At 39.7% G+C, this 19,995-nt stretch overlaps 1 protein-coding gene across 8 annotated transcripts in view; it reads right to left on the bottom strand.

The window, feature by feature from the left end:
• LOC139997825 (uncharacterized) overlaps window positions 1–19,995 on the bottom strand; it is a 210,746-nt gene that overhangs the window by 156,795 nt on the left and 33,956 nt on the right. The window contains exons 1-2 of one of the 8 annotated variants that reach the window (XM_072021818.1): window positions 15,979–16,333; window positions 12,770–12,957 (exon numbers count right to left, since the gene is read on the bottom strand). The exons of 1 other annotated variant lie outside the window; for it this stretch is intronic. Coding sequence is in view for 1 of the 7 variants with exons in the window: in XM_072021813.1 (XP_071877914.1) it covers window positions 3,768–3,827 (60 nt within the window). In the remaining 6 variants the exon portion in view is untranslated. Of the gene's footprint in view, window positions 1–3,767; window positions 3,861–12,769; window positions 13,240–15,978; window positions 16,334–19,995 lie in introns of those variants that run through there. 6 more of the 8 variants (XM_072021817.1, XM_072021819.1, XM_072021820.1 and 3 more) reach the window with 6 other exon arrangements.

Below are 19,995 nucleotides of genomic sequence, written 5' to 3'. Positions count from 1 at the left end.
ATCGAAACCTAGAGAATCGCAGATATGTTAATTTAATTACCGTTTATTATATCGTTTAATATTGTCGTTGACTGATTGTTCATTGGTGGTCCGCAAAAGGGAGATTGCATTTTGCTGAACGAATTTCTTTACCATTTAAATTCGTTTCATTGCTAAATAGTAGTTTGTTGAAAATTTTGCGAAAACTTTGGATATTAACGTAGTTACGCCTCTCTTTTCATCGGTTGTTCCTTTATACAAACGATGGTCGTTGAACGTACTGGGACGTTCGTTACAAAAATTTGTCCAATATTACGTTTTATCAAGTCTTTTACGATGTGATAAAACGGTGAACAGACAAATAATACATTCTTATGGTTTGGGCAATTTATTCAACAAAAGAAATGGAATTTTCGTTATAGCAGAATTCCGTTTATATGAAATTATTGGAGCATCGCACGATCGAAGTTGAGCGACTTTTCCCGCAAGCTATGATGTTTTCGTTTCTGCGATTTCATCCCTGTAAGTATGTTTAATCGACGAAACACTTAATCAAGCGCTAACTTAAATTTCCTTCAAACAAATGGCCTTTCTATGCACTGAACAAGTATATAACTAACGATCAATAATAAATAAAATGCCACAAATGTATCCTACATTTACATAGTACAATCACACGGAAAATAAGTAAAATTCCGTTCGAACAAATTCCACTGTACGCGCTAAACAAACATCAACAAACAAGTAAACACGTAATTACCTTCCAATAAAGAGAACCACTAATTTAGCCATACTACTGCAAAATTCCACAGTCTTTCATTCGATCGTTACCATGTAAACGCAACAAGGAGAACATGATCGAACGTTTCGATCAACTCATAATATCAATATATCTAAATATAAAACGTATACATATAATTTTTTTGTGATTTATGTATGCGCGATCTTCGGACGTTTCATTTATCAGAAAGACCAGTTTGTCCCAATACGTATCCACTTTAACCATAGTGTAACTATTGAGATATGTGTAATTTTGTGTACACAAGATTAGCCATGTAATAGTGACACACACACACGTATATGAGTATGAGCGTGTGAGAGTTTGTGCGCGCACAGTGTGTCGTAAACCAGATGAATGCAACTGTTCCGTTGGTAGTGTCACGTAAAATAAAAAAGGGAATCGAAGATGTAACTAAAAGATAAAAATAAAAAAAAAAGAGAATTTATTTCTTAACACTCGTTTTTCACTAGCTACAATTTACTTCCAAACTCTAGGCGCGATTTTTCAAGACCGAAGCTCTTACAACTTGACTTTCGGCGGAATCTGATTCTTTTTCTTCGTCATCCCTCGATATCCCTACTATCCACGCGTTTGTTACGCGTTCTCGAACATTCGGCGAAAGGACCGTTGGGATATCGAGGGTTCGTTAGGCACTTCGCTTCGGCGACATACATCGTCGCCGAGTGCCACCAGATCTTTATTTCCGTCATCATCCCATCGGTTCCGAAGCGCGGCCTGGTCTCTCATGTGGTTGGCATCACAGTAGCGTGGTATAGAAGACGATGAGACAAAGAGAGTGCTGCGACGCGTGCAAATGCAATCGACGAATATCTTGAAAATCACGTATTAAATAAAGCCGAAACTATTTTGATATCAATCCCAAGTGTAATCTAACTGTTCTTGTATATTTATTTCGGCGATTAAAATCCACAATTGCCAACAGTAACACGACGCAGAAATGACATAAAAAGAAGGACGAAGAGAGAAATTATCGTACACCGTTCGCGTGACAGGGATGAAGAAAATAGCGAGCGTGGCTCGACAGCGAGCATTAGAAGATATTAGCGATTGAATATATCGCCGTGGTTCGTAACGTAGGTAGGCGCAATTAAACGTGGCAATCGGCATATACGCGAAGCAATTATCGCACGGCACTCGTTGTTTCTACAATCGACGCAACGACACCTTCATCGTCCGACCGCGTCGCTGGAAATTTTTATTCTGACCACAGAGTCGGGCCGTGAATTTTTAAACGGTCCACGCCTGCACGTCGATTCGGCCGCCTCACCGTGTCCAGAATAAATTTGAATTTATTCCGACAGCTTTCGATCGGTTACGTATCGCATTGATAAAATGCCTCCGACGGGGCGGTGGGTTAAACGACTTTTAAACATCGTTGTTAATTATCGCGTTATTTATCAAATGAGCCGCGAGCTTTGGTTTCTGCTAAATATTTCGAATTTTGATACGAAACGCGAAGAAAAAGTTAATGATAATGAGAATTTAATTACCGCATGTTTATCATACGCAACGTAAAATAATACGTGTTTTAATATTCGCAGGAAAATAATATTCGGTGGTAATTATTGGATACTTTCTTGTTAAATATTACAATTTTCCTTGTTGTTTCTATACTGATGTTACGATATTGACAGATTTGGTACGAAAAACGTTCTGCTCATTTTTTAATAGCGAGTAACATTCGTGGATACTTTACGAAACATCCTGAAGGATATTACATCTGTTGAGAATTTTGGATCTTAATTGCCGAAATAATGGTATAGGAACACTAAATTTACACTTAGAATTTATATTAGAATAGTTATATATTTATTTGATAAACGATTTCAAAGATATTCATCGATACACGCTTGCACGTGTCTCACCTTCTTCCATACCAGACTGTTAACTCAACAGTTTACATTCCTTTGTTTTCGAGGCGCCGCTACTACGCGGTCAATCTAGTCTAGCACATAAAATTATACATATCTCAATAATATCGTAAGAGGAAGACGATTTGTTCACTGCTAAATAGTCGAATCGTCGATAATTTCTTACTTCGAGTTTTCCGTTTCAAATTTTGTTTCCAGAGAAATTTATTTTTGCGTTTCGCTCTTCCAGAAAACCGACGCGACGCGGTGATATAGAAAGTACGAATTAAAATCGACGATTATTCGATTAATCGACCGAGAGCCTGAATAAACATAGAAGTCGCTATGACTGTGATTACTTTTGAAAAGACTTCGACGTAACATCGTTTGGATAATCTGACCATAGTCAAGCATGAATTTTTAAGCGATCAACACGCCGACGTGGAATCGATTATCATGAAAATCGACTGGAATTTATCGTGGAACTTTGCGATTGACTTTCCCGTGCAGAAATAAAATGGTCAGTGTTTTAATTACTTTGTCCATTATATTGTTTAACATATTTGAGAAGCGTCCAGTACGGTTGCTTCTTTTTTGTTCGCGATGATTTTGCTCAAAATTTCAATTTATAACGGATCGGTGAATTTTACAGCATTTTTAAAAGGTCCTTTGAATATTCAAACGAATCCCCGTTTCCGTCCAAAAACGTTGACGAAAGTTACGTTAAACGCTCGATAAAAAATGTTCAACTCGCTCGGTGGGGCGTTTTCTTTGGCGAAAATAATCGTCAATTTTCGAGTTTTATTTTTTACCTGAAGCATTTTCACCCGAATAAATCCAGTTAAGACGGAAACTTTGTTCACCTTCGCCGAGCTGTTCCTTAAATAAAATATCAATCTCGATCTCCGTGTGACTATGAATTTCATTATTTATTATCTACACTGTCCTTTATTCGCCTATTAATTAATTTAAAATAAAGAAAAAATATATTTATCTTTTCGTTAAAATTCGATTAAACTTCAGTACCTTTCGATTAAAAGACCACTCTACTCTAAACAAATTTTATAAGCCCAGAATATTAAAAAAAAGTTATGCTGTGATTCGCAATGATAACGATATAATTACGACTTATTTACTTCCTCGCCGTAAAATTTCTCGTAGTCCTCGGAAACCCTTATTCTTCGTACTTCTTCCATCTTCCAGCGCCACTGCGATATTTCCTCTTTAACGTTTAGTCGACAAATACGACGAGCGCTTCACTGACCCTATATATTATACAAGGAAACACAGAAGTTCCGTATCGACTTAAAAGTGGAGGAAAGAGGGTTTCCGTTAGAAATGGACAGCATCTGCGTCCTCGAATAGATTGCAGAGCGGGGAAATAACGTTCTACATTTAGGAATGCCTCGAAAATTTATGCTCGAATCTCGAGAACCCTTCTGGTGTCGCTTTATTAAAGACGAGTCGCGAGAAACGATAATGGACGTGACGAAGGATAAATCAGAAGGGGCAGAGAAAAGAGTGGAAAGAGACGACGATGGCGTGGAGAAAATGACAGGATCCGCTGTGCCCGCGAAATAACGTGGAACGCGATATAATGACGGGTTCGATGACAAGCGCGAAACCGCAATGACAATTATTTCGCGACGTTTCGCGGTTTAACGCACGACCTCCACTTCCTCAGTCGTTTCGACTGCTTCCGTTTCAAACTGTTTGCTGTCGCACTTGCGGCGTCGGAAATGGGACGAGTATCGCGGTAACGAGAATTATAGTATTTGTTGCGTCAGATTGGCTGACATAAGACGCTATGCAAATAAGGATACTGAGATTACGGGAATTCCGATCCAACTTCGGCGACGTGTTCTGCGATTCGCGAGTAAAATCCTTCGCGATTCGTGATTAGCGGAACGTTAATTGGTCGGACAATTAGATATAAATCTTTCCTCGCGTGTTAACCGAGTGCTGTCTTGACTATAATTTTTTATAATCGCGGAATACGAAGTTAATAAAAATAGATCCATCTTGGCGGTTTCGGTTCTTACGAATAGCAATATGATGTACGCGATTCATTTGTAAGAGAAATAAAACGACACGTACGAAAGTGAGGAATGTTCAACTTGAGGAATTATCGTATTACGTCGAAGAGATTGACCGGCGGTTAACAGAACTTAAATACGTGGATGAAACTTTAATATCCTAATGTTTATTCGATATTTGATACAAGATTAATGAAACTTGGTGTTAGATTTATTGGTTGATAGAATCTTAAAGGAATAAGTTAACGATAACGCAGACAAGACGGATTATCGTATAAATAATTGGGAGTAATCGAACCAGCACTCGACGTTTAATCGAATCAAATATCCAATAATCGATATTTGAACAACTGGCATTCCACTCTATCGAGCAACTTATTTGAACCAATTCAGCCCTACGGATCTATCCATTGCGAACGAGATGCAATATAAATTCACACGTCAAATCGATCACCGTTCAACGAACATCGAAATCAAGTATCTGACAAGAGTAACCGCGATATTGCGAAATTAACGAAATGTTCCCAAATAATGGCGATCGATACAACCCTTCGCTTCTTTACGTTTTTACGCAGCGAATATGCCGAATCGGAGATTACGAATGTCGATACGTTGATAATTTGTAAAAAAAAACGGCGGTGCACCGGTTAGTCAGTTGCGATAAAATTTATGCAATTTTGATGAACGTACGTTCGCCGATTTTGTTTGCTTGGGAACAAATTGCAGGAAAAAATACACACAGCACGCGCGTCGGGACTTTGTAAATATTTAACAACGGGGGAAACAATCGGAATCGAGATTCAATTTATTACATCGATGCAGAGAAAAGCATGCGATGCAATATGCACAGCGACATAAATACCGGTATTTCGTTGCTAACCGAATTGCGATCTAATTTCAGAATGTTTCACTTTTACGCTAATTATTATTGCCATGCAAATGTCGCGTAAATTATATTTAAATATTATTATACACCGTTCGATCTCTATCGGTCAAGTGTTAAATCGTTTAATTACATCGGTAAGCTTTTTTCGCTCAAAGAAAATTACTCTCCACCTTTTTATCTCTGCAATATTATTACTATTATATATTATTCTCAGCTTATTAATGGATATTACAACGAGATACGTACTGTGCTATATGGTGAACCATAAGTCGTTTGCCAATTCAAATATCGAATTTATTTATCTTGTGCATAATCGAATTTCGTATTTAGTATTTTTTATTTAGCATGGTACATTTCAATTTTTTAAATAGAAATACCATTGTATTTTACGATTATTAATTTATCTTCCTATTAACTATATAATTCCTCGCTGTTCATCGATAACGTGACTTAAAGAAACAATTAATTAGCAACATTGAGCGATTTGAAAAGAAATAAAGATTTTTCGATTTGACATAACAAATTGTTTAAAAATGAAAATGCTTGTGACTTAGGCTTGACAAATATTCAACTATCCATAATGTACATTTCCACAGTTCGACTCTGTGTTATTACCGTTGAGATTATTAGATGTATGCGAATACAAAGAAACGCGTGGATAAATTGTAAGGTAGAAAATATATATTTTAAATACTGAAGTGTATACTAATACTAGTATAACTATACTAAATACTAGCAGTGTTACCCTATGACTGAAAACTTTGAAGCCAACGTTGCCTGTGTACAGTTTATGGTTTGCCTTCGATCCAGTCTTTCGTCTATACGCTGTCGATGATTTCGGTGTTTGAGAAAACTAAAAGACCAGATGTAGAGTTTTCTTAGAAGTGACGACCACTTCGACAATTACAAAATTTAAAGTTAAACTACTCGATTCGCTGGTCACTACGCTACAAAGTCGCGAGCGTTCTCTTAATTTCGTTTCGGACCTAGTCCAACGAAGTTCCGGCAGCGAAGAAAACAAAACACGAGATTCGCGACCGCAGTTAAACTACAAGTTAACTTCGTTCCCAAGCGGAGGCTGTTTAAATCTGTAGCGAAGCTACGAGCGCGAGCCAAGGCCATTAAGACGTCAGAGAACTCTAAAGTCCGTTTCGAGGTATCAAGAGATTGGGTGCAATTTGCACCCAAGGATAATCGCGATACGACGTTCAAGCCGGAAATTAACAATCGTGGCGGACTGTCGCTCGAAACTCGACCCAGAAATCTCTGATATTTATGTCCCGTTAAATATTATTCCGGAATTCGCGATAAAATGCTAGAGCTAATCGCTATAATCGTCGGACACGACGCTATGTTGATATCAATTTGAAATCAACATGATATTCGAAATGGTTTCTGCGTCGCGCAGGGAAACCTAACAGGAACTACAAATCTTAATCATAAACTAAGCGACTTAATTAATCACCATATGATTGATTACGCTACTATGATTTCACTTCCACTCCAGATTTCACTCGACGATTACTCCGCGGCTGGCAAGTATCTTGGAATTACATGGCGCATATGCTTTTCAAAACTTCCGAAAGGATAACGTCGGAAAGACTTTCTCCCCTATTTTCGCTTAGCGAAAAGCTCTTAACACGATAGCGAACACTAATGCAATTCTAGCGAGCAATTCTTGATAGAATTAGGCGTTCGATGATCGATTTCTGACAATCCAACGCTCAGCGTACCGTCCGTTCTAAGCTTTCTCTTCCACTACGTTCTTTTTTTTTCTCTCTGACTCTTCTTTTAGATTATGTTAGCTGCCATGACGTTTACTTTCCATTTTCGTACCTAAACTCACACGTACTCTGTCCTTATGGGATGAAGTTATCCCGACAGTTCGCTAACTTTTGTCTGTCTGGGAAAGTAACATATTTCATAAATTCTTGGAAACGAACCCTACCAAACGACAAGTTGCTTCTACTGTGCGTAATCGAATACAACGAATCGCAGAGGTATTTTTCGTACCCTTTTAATTATTGCACGCGAGTAATTAATATTTATATGGAGCCTCGTATAATTACTCGTTAAAATATTATTCAAAAATGTTTATCAACAGGAACATATAGTATGATAAATAATCTCGCGATTGATATATTATTTACTCAAAAATAATAATTTATCGCAATATACGTGGAAAGGTAAATAAACCGTCAGCCATTCACCGACAAACTTTAGATTCCCTGCATCCGATTTAAATAAAGTATAATCTCTAGAACGAAAATATTTTCCCTTAAAATATCGTAAAACGGAAATCCTCTGCATATTGTAAACGACGATGTTATTATCAAGATCTTATATTTCACAAAAACCTTCAAACTGCCTGAATCGATACCAAAGAAACTATCGTATAAAGCCAATTCCGAATTCTTTCTTAATTTCGCGGAACCTGTTACATCGAGGATGTGAAACGGGAAAATGTTAACCTCGGGGATAGGCTAAGCGGCGCAATTTGCACTCGGCGATAATCGCGGCGCATTTGCACGTTACCGTGTACCCGATAACGTTAACGAGGTTGTCGCAGGTTCACGCACGTCGTGCCTAAGTAAATTGGCGGGCAAACGTTCGGCAAGCCCCGGCAAACCGGCCAATTCGATTGCGGGACACGTAACGGAGAGTTCGAGGGGATGCGGAATCGATAATCGAGTCGAGCCATGGCATTTCGTTGCACCCTATTCCCGATTTTTTTCTACCTCGGACCACCCCATTCACGATTTTCACCCCTTGAATGAAAATTTAGTTCATCCGCGTAACCGATGTAAATCGCGATACTCGTCCGCTGAATGACGATCGGCAGTATTAAGTTCGGTTAATTTAAAGCTACGTTCGCTAGTGATATTTCAGATATTTTCTCTATTAAACGATTACGTACTGAATAAATTTAAATTGTTACACGACGAACCCGAAAACGATCGTTTCGCGCGATTCGTATTATTCTTCCGATCGTAATAATCATACTTTTCATCCTGTATGGAGTATAAATTAAATAAATTGATTATATCGTTGTATAGCTATTTGTGCTTTTATCGTTCGAATCGTACATCGTTATGGAAAAGTGAAAAATATAGCAAATACACGAGAATGGATTAGAAACGAGTAAGAATTTCCTTTGTTTTTGCGGGACATGAAATTGCAGTAGCCAATTTTCATACACATTCTTGTATATACACCACTTTCTATGTACATATAATAAAGTTTGTACGTACAAAGTTGAGATTTTCTCGCAACTGGCCATCAACCAGTTGCAATTAAGTTCCTACTCGCTGTCTTAAGTCGTCTTCCTTTTTTACGTAAATAGAAGGTAACGTTATATGACTGTTGCTGTTCGTACTGATCTAACCCGTTCAATATGATTTCGCGTAGGCAGAACACGCTCTATCCGCGAGGAGAGACGATATCAAGACCAGTTGGAATTCAAGTTCTTTCAGCGTGTACGTCGATCCATTTGCCAAGCGTCGCTCAAACAGGAGACAAAATATTGCCACCGAGTGAAAGTGATCAAACTAGAGGAACAGGCATCTTTGTCGGTATCAAATATTCGACTGCAAACAAACAGAAGGCGAGAACGCATGTAATTAAACGCGATAAATACCGGCAATTTGTTTGTTGTTAAAAATCGTTCAAATTAATCCGATTAAAGGGCTTGTTTCCGCTTAAACGTGGCGTCGAGCGGAAGAGCTCGAAATGGGGTAACGATGGTTCGTAAAACACAACGAACAACATAGAGCACGCGGTCGTAGAAGTTAAATTGCGATCGCACCTAGAGAAAGAGTTCGCGAAATCACATTGACCCAGTTCCTTTCTTTCTCACCCTTTTGTTCGTGGTCGAGCCGCGCATACCGGCCACGCGACTGACGTACGTACGAAACTTGGCCGTATACACACGCATAGACGCGTGCACACGTGTATATACACGGAGGATAGGAGAGGTACTATTAGCCGCACAGGTACGTAGCCGCACATTCCTGCGGTTCCAACAACATAACCGGATTACACGGCTTGCATAGGTGAATTAGCAGGCAAATGTTCGGTAAATTCGTTCATTGGCGTCTGGCCTCGTCGATTCGCGCCCCGTATCCCGCTTCCGGTTTATATTCGTCATGATTAGACCGTGAATTTTTATGCATTTACGGGAAATCTAACAGTTGGAGAAAGGAAGCTGCGCGGCATACGAGTAATATACGAAGATACATGAAGTATCCAAAGAAAATTGAAAGAAATTTCTGCCTGGGTTCTACGTTTCATTCGACTCTTATATATTCGAAGGAAAGTTTGGAAACGCGAAGCTGCGCAGAACACGCGTAACACGTGGAAATACATAAAATATTCAAATTAGAGCGAAACGCGTTTCCGCTTGGTTTCTAGGTTTTTGATGTGTCGGCAAAAATGCGAAGTAAACCGGGATCGCTCTCTAGAAAAGTACGATTGTAACTGATCGATCTATTATCACATTTTTCATTCGCTTGTTCAAACTTTTCGCCTCGGCACCCACTCGACATGCACAATTTTTTCGTACTCGTCGCTACTAAAATACGATTCATATTTTAGCGAACACGACTGAAAAATAGGGCTCGGACAAAGATTTGTTTGGATCAGGTTTTTAAATTACGAAGGGTACTTGAGAACTTTAGCGGTAAAAATGTGGATTAATTATGCTAACGCGAAGCATCTCTGTACAAGGTTTTTCTCAGTATGCGATCCACTTCTTCGGTGGAAATGAAAACGCAAATAAAAGCAGTTCGTACGTTCGAGTGTCTTTTATTACACGGACTTCTCTCGGTTATGGTTCGAGTAAATAAGTATCGGGTTAGTCCATAAGTGAATTTTGTTTGTTCGTTTTCGTGGAAAACGCGTGATTTATTAAAATCGTTTACGAAGATGAAAATGGCAAACTGTTATCAAAATGGCAAGAAATTGTACAAGATAATGTTAACTAAGTTTTAAACTCGGATAAACCTTCGCTTCGTATTTCCTTTCGTATTTTATTATGCATATTATGTAACTATAGAACGTTGTCAATTATTCGCGGATTTTGTCATTAGGTGGTAATGCCGAAATTCGCGATCACTTAGTCGCCAACCCAATAGAATAACAAGTAATATTGTAACTTTGAAACGTATAGTAAAAAGGTCTTTCGACTCTTAGTCTATGAGGAAATAAAATTCTAAATGAAATAAATACTATTAATACTTGTTGCTACGACTGACAGCTAACTTTTATCATATAGGATTTCATTCGAGCGCAAACGTATGTGCAAACACGTGCGTTCATTTGTTTCTCAGATTTATTCTTCGAGAACGGGGACACCACCCAATGAAAATTTATCGTGTCGCGTCGCTTTAGCTTGACAAAAGGAACCATCTTCTTTCTTGTTACGCGACGCACCGGTGTTGTCTCAACGTACACACGCAAGAAGCAGTATCAAGGAAGAGTAACTTTATACATTTGAAATATTCCTGCTATTACGGATACTATATGAAATCATAATTTCAACGGAAACTGCATAGCTCCCGAGAGTACCTTTACGTGATGGAAGCAATAACTTGTTCGCGAGGAAAAGCGTAAAAATTTCAATATTTCCGACAACATTTTGGAACAAGCGTTAGATTGTAAACTAGTCTTACAGGAGGAATAAGCGAAACGTGTTTGGCGAGTAACCTGTGACTAGCTAGAAATGAAATATTAAAATAAATTAACGGGCCTTATATAAGAAAGTACAACTTACTTTCTGGAATTATTCTGGTATTAATGAACCAAACGCGAAATTCAATTTCTCCTGTTATGGATAAACTGTTAAAAATGGTTCAAACGTACGAGCGAATTAAATAAAGTTCCAAAACGTAATTACGTTTGTAAATTTCCGTCAAGCTACTTCGAAACGAAACGAAACTCCACGTATTATATATCACCAGGTTTCCAGCGCCCCTTATTAATTTTCCACCTCGTACGGTTCGTATATCAAAATTATCAACTACAGTTCCACTGCCGCAGAAAGTTACTTTCCAGCGAACGGAAATAATTCTCTGCTTATTTAATTACTTGTCGGTTGTCTGCTCCACTGCTTATCGTTTTCCATTATCGAGAAAAACTTGTACTTACGATTACCTATTTGTAACTGGTCGATTTAGTCATTCGAGTAATATAAAATTCAAACTAAACGACTCTATCCGAATCGATCGTTTGGTTCCTAAAGAATATATTCCTGCCATAACGAATGAACGATAAAATTAAGATTGTACGCGAGAACGGATGCATTGGATCGTTTATTTAACGTAGAAACGTTTGTATTCACTTTCGTATATTTTTTATTAAGAAAAGCTTGTCCATAGTTTAGTACGGAAGTTAAATAAAATTAATTGTTTTCGTAATTTTTGTATTATTCAACGGTAACTTTACCTTGGACTTTGATTATTATTTTGATATCATTGTTTATATTCTATTCTTCCCATTATACTTGGTATTTCGAACGAATTATTTCTACGCGATTATTATTATCGAGAACGAATTATTATACGTAATTATATATTCCGATGTATGTTAATATGAACAGACACTGTAACGAAAGAGAAAGAATCAATTATGTATTATCTGCGACAGTTATTTCTATACAACATTAGGTACGTTAATTCAAAGAATTTATTTCGGTATCCGCGTTATGGCCTATAACCCGGAATTCGTATATAACGCGAAACGTAAAAATAAACTTGCGCGTTATAGGAGGTCCCAGTATATATTCCGTTTTAAAACTTAAATCCGCTATACGGTGACAGTAAAGCTAATACTTTTTCACGATACGAAACTGACCGGTGTAGCTCGTTCGTCGACCATCCATCATCATCGTTCCGCGGATTTTTATACATTTATAGGAAATTTAAAAATACAAAATTGTATATAACATGATAAATATATAAAATATCCAGAGTACAGCGTTGTGTATAATACATGATAGATAAAACAATTTTCTGCCGAGAGTTTATCATTTTAATAATATTCTCGAACATACAGATTTGCATAAAAGTCTAATCGCGATAACGAAACTGATAGACGATAAAGGATTCGGTGACGTCACGAAACTACCATCTCGAAAACTATAACAGCACTTGCAGTACGGTCGTGCATCAAAAGTTCCGGTTGCAAGAGCCATTAAACTTTATCATGCTGTTTGACTCACCGTTTCTTCGAGCTGGCTAAAGGAGTTCCTCCCCCCGGCGTTCTCCTCCGCTCCCTTTCTCTCTCTCTCTCTCTCTCTCTTTCTCAACCGTTTCGCTTGCACAGCATGTAACACATAAGATTGTTTTGCACCTGCGGCACTGGAAACGCCACTTAAAATTTGTCGACTTCGTGCAACACTTCTTTCAGCTGGAACACACCGAAACGACACACTGAAAACACGGAACGATTCGAAAGATTCGCTGGCAAACGCCGTTGACACGCGACTGGAAGCTTCGATCGAGGCGTACGCGATTCCAACGAGCGAACAAAGACGCTCGAGGTCATAGGATATTCGTGCGACGATTTGGAAACATTTCGACGTTTCGTGTTAGAAAGTAAGGCGTAGAAATGTTGACGTAGAAATGTTTTCGAGAACACGCGACGACTGACAACAAGCGATCTAACGCCGTGCAATCGATGATCGAAACGACCTCTAGGGGACGCGCTTGGGTTAACGCGCCGTCAAAATTCGGTTAGAACGCACGTAGCGTCGTGTTTCCTGTAATACGATACACCTATGATATCTTTTGTGTATTTTATACGAACAGTCGTTTGAAAATTCGCGAGTATGGAGTATTTTTAACGTTACGTATCGTTGTATAGTAGTATAATAATAAGCTGTACGATAACTGTACATAAAAATGTGTATTGTATCACATTTTCATGATATTTTGATGCATTGTATTTTACATCAAAAGGAATATATGAAAGATTACGTGAAACGCATATAGAAGAGAACAAATAGAATTCGAGATAATTTTCAAGATATATTTGCAGAATACAAACGAACTTGGATACGTCGGAAAAGAGTGACCGGAAGAAGCTTCGAGATTGAAATTTTCAACTATCTATCAAGTGATATAGTATATTTTCCATAAAAGAGTATGGAAGATTCACAATGGAGTAAACAAGTAGAGTTTAACGAAACTTTGAAAATAGAAAATCTACAGAATAGAAAATAATTCTTTGAAATAATACTTTGAAAAATTCAATGACCAGAAGAAGAAGCATTCTAGGATTGTGGATTCAACACGTATATATCGCGATAAAATATTATATAATTTGCGCAACAAGAAATAAGAGTAACGTAAAATTCGTAAGGTATTACGCAACCTGCGTGAAACGAAGTAAAAATACACGAATAAAATGCAATTAAACTTGAGAAAAATGCTCACTGCGTAAAAATATCCTATTTTAAGATGCTCGGATACCTCGATATCGCAAGAGAAACCTAAAATCGCACGATCGGAACGTGTTGTCCTTTGCTCCGAAAGGAATTGCCGGAGAAGATTTCCGCGAATTTAAACCGTACGCAAGAGTGGATTTGCAAACGGAGGGGAAATCCCAGTATCAAAGAGGAATCGGAGTCTCCTTCGTCCCACGAAGATTTCCGCCTCTTTCGTGCTTCTCGCGATACGTTACGTCGTGTAACATCGTGCAGCCACTCCTGTCACGAGCCGACAAAGTCCCCGATTTTTGCCGGCCCAGATCTTAAAGGTGAGCGCGAAAACTGGTAGCCAGCGACTCGATCTGGAAACGAACAACTGGCGCGAATGTTCTTGCACAACCTTTCTCGGATTTATCGAAGAAAATCGCGTCAGTTTCCCGCTCCGGAGCATGTTTTATCGTATCGTAATCCGAACGAACGATTTATTCGAAATTTTATTCTTTATACGTATCGATATAATATGCTTCGTGTACGTTTCGTTTATTACAATTACTTCGAGTATGATTTTATCGGAAATTACGTTAATTAGTTGCTAAAGAAAAAATCAACGCCGATTGCACCGGAATGAAATTCGCAACATTGTGTTGCGATACGAAGGCGTAATTAAAGACACGATTAGCAGACAAGCAAAACAACATCGATCGATTATCCAACGGTTAAACGCTGATTTAAAGGGATTTAATTACGAAGATTTCATCTGTCGCGATAAAATATTCGTTTTTCGCGATCAAACAACGTGGCCAATTTTTGCCAAGCAACATCGTTCGCCTTCCATCGAACCGCACGATGGAAATCACGGTCGAACGATTAACAACGATAACCAGCCTAATTCCTCCGCGTGGCCTGTAAACCAATCGATCATCTGCAGCCAATCAGATTTCGCGTAACTGGTGCTTGACCAAACAAATTATTTCCCCCCGATTACAGCTACGTACATCGCGCCCCCGCAACGATCATCCGGCGCGTCTAATTCAGTCGAATCGTTCGATTAAATTGCACGCAAATCGCGAACCGCGGTCGAGATTTTCAGCCCACCGTCATTTCGAACAATTTCCTTCGTGGTCGCGTTACGCTGCGATCCAACGGCCGAGTCCGTGGTGTTGATGCAGTGTCATCAGGATAGCGGGCAAAGAGTTATGCCTCGTTTAACATCCAACGAACTGACTATTAGCGGCACAATGCTCGTCATCAATTGGTCGTGACGGCCTACGTTCAGCATCGCGCGTCTTTCTCGCCGTTTAATCGCCGTTGGTTTAAAGTTGGTCGAAAGATCATCGAGAAAAGTGTCGAAGAACAGGTGGTTTACGTGCTTCGGTTTACGTTTTACAATAACGATGGGCAATTTATGGTTAAACAAAGTGTAGAACGATAGAAAATTTACGATCGCACAAAGGATGAAACAGTTGGCACGATAAGCGGATGATGTTATGCATCGAACGAAATAAATCTTTTAAGAGAGTATTCATTGAGTCTTTGTTCTCAAAGAGGAAGTAAATTTGAAATATTCCCATGATTTTCAAAGAAATGCTCCTCGTGACGCTTACATACATCGATTTCGATCTTACGTGTGTACTATGTGTTTAAACTCGTTCAAGATGCAATATCATTTTTAATTGCAAAGACAAGAACATCGTAGAACATCGTAGCATCGACGTCGATCGTACTTGAGCGTACACGCACACGCACGCGCACACACGCGCCAATAATGATATTTATTTATCCGAGAATTTGAAAAAACAATTTCTTTGAAAAAAAAGAAAGAGAAAAGAAAAACAAATCACCGCACGAAAAAGCGATCACGTCCTACCAACTATCCAATCGAGTACCACTTTTCTGACAATCACCTATCCAAACTCCTCTTCAAAAATCACAAGACGCGCTCCGCGTGAGTCGAACGATCGAAGCTGCGCTGCCGGAATTCTCTCATTACAGCTATTTACATTTCGACGCCGTTCCTCTAAATCTTCGCGTCGCACATACCACTGGCAGGATGTTTCTCGTGGCAAGATTTCCGGACTACGGTGAAACGTTGGCGGTGCGAGGCAATCGAATCGCCGTGCAGGCAAATCGAATCGGAAACACGCGGGACCGGAAGACGTCGCAGACGGCGACTCAGGCTACGATCACCGTGATTTCTCGTCTACCTTCGGGATTCCCAGTGTCATCGGCACCGTGTTTCCGTTTCGGTATCCGACAAGCGTACGTTCAACGTCACACGTGACACTGAATGACACGCGAACGAACACGGCCGATCGTTTCCTGTACAGAGCTTGGCTCCAGATGGAGGTCTACCGAGACACTGACGACTGCTCTCGCCACGAGGACATTCCCCGATTCTCAGGTGAACCGACGAGAGAGAAACCAGAAGACAGAGGGAGAAGGAGAGAAGAAAGAAAGGATCGCCGTTCCCGATCGTACCTTCCACTCTTTCTCGGACGCACCTTCTGTCCCGCACGTACGTCCGTCTCTCTTTCACTCGCGCGAGATTTTCACGATTTTCTCCTTTCTCCGTTCCGCTGTTACGGTCCCATGCCACGAACACACGTGGGAGAGGGAGAGAGCGAGAGGTTACCGTGAATGATTCCGCGGAGGCTTGGCTGCCGCTGTTGCTTCGTGCACGCGTAAAATTTGTATCGGGGAATAATTGCCGGTTTTAACGGTGACGCGATGATCTTCGCGATTGCGAAGGTTGCGCGTGCAGTTCTGGTCGTTGATTCGTTTCGTGTGGGTGACGTGTGTGCGAGAGAAAATCGTAACGCTTAAGGTCCTCTGTTTTCGATATATGGTGGCAAAGCGGACGGAAGAGTAATAAGGTAAACGAGGATTATTACGATTTCTCTTTTTATTAATCGATTGATTGTACGGTTTACTTGTCGCGTATATCTCTACGTATATCGTGGCAAATGCGCGACGAACTTCCTTCCTCGGCCATCACTTGCTGGCAAAATTTCGAATTGCCCGTTCGTGCGTTCAGACGCGTGCTATCGCACATGGTATGTACTAACTATGTGCAAAATTTGAACTAAATAGCCGACTCAAGCATGCGCTCTTCTCGCAGAATCCTAGCATTCCATTTTCCAGTGTATAATGCTAATAATGACAATCACGTTTTACGTACGTTCGTAACATCTAGCGAGGATCGTAAAGAAATTCATTGGACTGGTTTCAAAGCCACCATTGGATAGGGATTAGAAAACCAATATGATATATCCAGGTTCTCAAAATTTCATCTTACGAAAATACGTATCGCGTGTTCCGTCTTCCATCGGTGTTTCTAATTTCAAGTTTGTTCTACGACGAATCTCTCCTTGTCGGGACACCGTGATCGCACGAACAGACGATTTCACGAGGCAACCGAATCGTTGCCTTTGAAAATATTGATTTTGGCGTTGATAACGAACGAAGGCACACGTGGATGAACCAAACGACCGATCGTGAAGCGAATCAGATATACAACGCTAGCTGATTGCCATAGCATAATTTACGATTTGCGAAACAATCCTGGCAACATTCTGAATCTATCGATTGATAGATATGCGTGGAACGAACGATTCGAACAATTCTAAACATTCGACAAATATGTTGCGTTCGATGCACGTAGATTCAAACGATGTTTATCTACGTACGTTTCTTAAGGTCGCTTAAAACGCGAATTAATAAATTCCGACAAGGAGCTCGTTACACGATCGTTCGGAATTAATGGTCGTTAAGGCGGTACAAATAAGCGTGTTCGTAGAAAACACGAAGGCGACCTTTGCCGTTAATTTCGTTTGCACAATTGCGATTCGCCAAAGGGAGTAGGCTCCTTTTTCCGATGCAACAACATTCTTATTGCGAGATGACCTGAAATACCGTACCTTCGCTGGAATCCACCTCGCGTGGCATTACGTCGTACGGTTGCATTCTTAGCGGAATGCTCTTTGGAAATCGTATTCGAACGTAGATCCACGATCTAGCACGATTTTTAAAATTAGTCAAAGAATCGGAAATGTCAAGATGCAGATTGTCCGAAGTGTTTGTAATTGCTCGAATGGTGTTTCAACGTTTCACGTTTTACGCTATTGTCGTTTTCGTTTCATTTGATTTGAAATTCGAGTGTAACCGGTTAAGAACGCCTCGTCATGCGCGTACTTATACACGACTCGTTGCAACATTTTTGCGAAATTTACGATCTATGATCTACGGTATGACTACTCGCGGAGAAACTTCGCGAAAGATTATCTAGATTACTTCGGTTCTTACTATAAAACATATCTAGAAACTCGAGCACTTTCAACGGCAGAATAGCGTAGAAGGTTCGTAACTGTAAAACCAATGATTCGAATTAGGTCCTGGACTGTGTTACGTTTCTGCATTTTACGAGTCTTTTGTCTACGAACGAGTCTACGACGAATCCCAAATGCAAGACCGTATCTTAATTAACGTACATTTTAGCACAAGACTCTGAGATTGAAGTATAAAATAGCGGAATATACGCAGGAAAAAGTAATCAGAAAATCTACTGTTTCAAATTAACCATCCACGATAAAATCCTTCAAAAATATGCCTACTCGTTTTGTAGCTTATCTAAATTTCGGCTACTGTTTACCAAACTCGTTTCAATTCGCGATAAAGCTGAACATAAATTTGATTCTTAATGGAACATCGATAAGGACTCGGAACGGATATTCGGATAAAATCAACCGCGTGGTCGGAACGGTACGATCCCTAATAAAGCCAAAGAAATTTATTCGACAATTTCTGTCGTAACATAGGACCTTGATACAAAATTCAACGCGAACTTCGCCGTACAGACGATGGACTCGAACGCGCAAAAAATTGCAGTCGCTTAGATAAGCGACTCGGTTAATTAAATCGGGCACCTCCGGACCGGTTTCCCTTTCGAGAAATCAAGATCACGCTTTCTTCGCGCGGGAGCGGCTACTAACCTTGGCGTATCCGTTTCCTGGACGAAAGTTCCGACGCGGAGAGTATCGCTTCTTCGACGGCCGGATGCAGTTGCAAAGTATAAATTGCGAAGCGGCTGCGACAATTAACGAGGCAAGACAACCACGACGGTAGTTACACCGGCGAGCCTATTAACGCGACACTGTACCTTCGACCCACCTGGAGCCGTTCTCTTCGAGTCGGCGTACAATCGCCGCACCTGAGATCACCATTAACTTCGAGAATGACTATACCGGTGCTTAGGCTCCTTTTAAAAACGACATAAGTACGTAACAAAGTATCGCAAGTAGCGAAATGTAAATAAGTAAGGAGAATGCGAATAGACGCGAGAAAAATGCGTTTACGCGCTATATATAAAGTGGAGAGTTTCAGAAGTTCGCTGGTTTCCTCGTTATCGATTTTCTATGAAGCATCGTTTCTTATTTGTTAGAAACGCGTTGTCTCGTAGTTGAGAATTTTATGGAATAACAGATTGCGGATTTTCATGCCAAATCGCACTTTTTCGAACAAAATTACAGGAATATTAAAGAATACATTAAAATGGAGATTTACGTATCTCATTCCTCCAGCGTACATTGCTCTGGATATTTTGTATATTTCTACGTACTACGATGCGCGTACGCTCTATACGTTTGCCAAGCCGAGCCTGTCTATTTTATAAGGATGTTAGTGACAACTGAAAAATCAAATTCTCTATGAATTTTGTAAATAAACAAGACAAAAACAGTACCCAGAGATATTAAATCGCTTTGTTCGCTAGCACGAAATATAAAGACACGAAAGTTACATTCGACGACTAAGAAACATTAAGAAAAATAAAAAAAAATAACAATGCGGTAGAAACTACGTCGAAAACTATCTATTGACCAACGACGAATCTCTTCGATTCGATTAATCTCAAATATCTGAAACCGTGTTCTGTTCGAAGACACTCGTGCACACTCGTTTACGATGACAAAGCGAACAAATTGAGTCTGTTTATTTTATAAAGACGTTAGTGGCAATTGGAA

Source organism: Bombus fervidus, chromosome 2 (assembly GCF_041682495.2).
Source record: "Bombus fervidus isolate BK054 chromosome 2, iyBomFerv1, whole genome shotgun sequence".
Taxonomy (NCBI): Eukaryota; Metazoa; Arthropoda; class Insecta; order Hymenoptera; family Apidae; genus Bombus; species Bombus fervidus.
The sequence above is the reverse complement of the archived record's forward strand: the minus strand, read 5'-3'. Positions and strand labels throughout refer to the sequence as shown.